At 38.2% G+C, this 1,789-nt stretch overlaps 1 protein-coding gene across 1 annotated transcript; it reads right to left on the reverse strand.

Annotated features, from left to right (window-relative positions):
- Positions 1-356: 356 nt before the first annotated feature.
- LOC109338801 (zinc-finger homeodomain protein 11-like) lies at positions 357-1,249 on the reverse strand. Its single transcript, XM_019576120.1, has 2 exons — positions 516-1,249; positions 357-469 (listed from the first exon to the last, which is right to left on the reverse strand). Exon 1 carries the CDS (start codon positions 1,108-1,110, stop codon positions 532-534), a length of 579 nt encoding a protein of 192 aa, XP_019431665.1. The 5' UTR covers positions 1,111-1,249; the 3' UTR covers positions 357-469; positions 516-531.
- Between the last annotated feature and the right edge of the window lie 540 nt (positions 1,250-1,789).

Here is a 1,789-nt window from a genome sequence, read left to right on the forward strand (position 1 = left end):
TATGGCTTCAAAAGACAGAAGATTTTGGTTTGAAGTAATTATATATACATACAAATGCATACATATGAGTATATATATATATATATATATATTCAATTGAAAATGAAAGGCTATTAATTCAATTGAATGAACTTAATTTTGTGGAACAACAACTGAATGATTCTAATTTATCACTTATCAGACACAGTCACACACTGATGTTTTAAAATGTGAATCACTCAAACATCCTGGTCTACACCATAGTCATATCAGGCCCTTAATGCAATTGCAAGCACAACTATGATTCAAAACCCTAATCATTAATACAATTTGGTCTTTCTAGTTATATATATGAATAATTAAAAGAAAACAATAAATGCAGAAAGTTAGCATGCTACAATTGAGGAAAAATTACAAGCAAGCATTAAAGGACAGAAATAAAGAAAGAAAGAAGACATGTAAAGCATTAAGAATTATTTAGTGTATGGACATATGTCATCATCTCGATCCAGTATTGTACCATCCGATACCAGAGATGAACTGGTTTCTAAATTACTGAGTAAGAGAGGAGACATTGCCAGTAGATGCAGAAGATGAGGAGGAAGAATTCTTATGGTTATGCATCCACACTTTGAACACTTGCCTACTCACTCCAATACTTTTACAAAACCTCTCTATCTCATCATCAAGATCCTTCCTCTGAAGCTTCCATCCAAGCTTCTCAGCAAAAGCCAGCATCTTCTCCTTCTGATCTGCTGTGAACTTTGACCTGAATCGCTTCTTTCCACTCCCACTCCTCTCTAACTCCATCAACCTCCCTTCACTACCACCCTCACCGCCGCCACCACCAGAATAGTCCATCATGTCAGCCGTGGTCTCAGGATCTGGTCCATGGCTGGCTGTGTAGTTGATGAGCCCTAGTCTGTGCCCTCCTCCTCCTGGAGGGTACTTGAGTTTGCGGTGGAAGTTACGATGACACCCGCAGGCTGCACACTGTAAGCCTGCAGGTGACATGTTGTCCACCGTAAACTCTCCGCAGCCATCGGTAGCGTAGCTACCGAGGCTGGCTGCATGGTTTCTCAAACACTCTCTATAGGCAGAATTGGAGTTGTCTGGTCCTCCTGCTTCCATTTCTTATTTTCTTTCTTTGTTTTCTTATTAATATTCTTTCTCACCCTTAATTTCTCACTGTGTCTCGCGGTAGGTTCTATAAATCTGTAAACTATATAATGAAAGTGTGAACTTGGCGATGACTACAATGGTCATATTTGGATAGGATATTTACAGTGTCCCCTCCTCAACGGACACGCTAGCTAGCATATTGTACACGTACAACATGGATACCCAATATTATCTATCTATCTATGTAGTAATTATAATAAGAGTAAACGGAAAGACCAACCAAAAAATGACATGAAACCATGGATAATATTGTGTAGACAACACAGTTGTATAAGAGGTGGGGTTATTGATTTTATGTAAATTTACAGAAAAGATGATTTTTACAACTTTTTAATTGATTATATTTGTTGGGAACAGGCGAACAATCAAATAGTAAAGAGTATAGAGACAAGAGAATAACACAAGAGATTTGGTAACGAGATTCGGCCAATTGTGCCTACGTCCCCGGGAGCGTTGAGCGGCTACCGCTATATATTATTAGAGAATAAGGATTAGTGTTTTACTATTCTTCTCCTTGTTACATTAGGTTTACATAACATCAATATATATAGCCCTCTACCCCAACCCCTTTACATCAGCCCAAGCCCATAACTTGTATTGCTGTTATCTAGAGATATGAGTCATTGCA

This window comes from Lupinus angustifolius, unplaced genomic scaffold (assembly GCF_001865875.1).
Source record: "Lupinus angustifolius cultivar Tanjil unplaced genomic scaffold, LupAngTanjil_v1.0 Scaffold_42_78, whole genome shotgun sequence".
NCBI lineage: Eukaryota > Viridiplantae > Streptophyta > Magnoliopsida > Fabales > Fabaceae > Lupinus > Lupinus angustifolius.

Coding starts and splice junctions, on each gene's coding strand:
- LOC109338801 (XM_019576120.1), bottom strand. CDS start 1,110: ATGGAAGCAGGAGGACCAGACAACTCCAATTCTGCCTATAGAGAGTGT.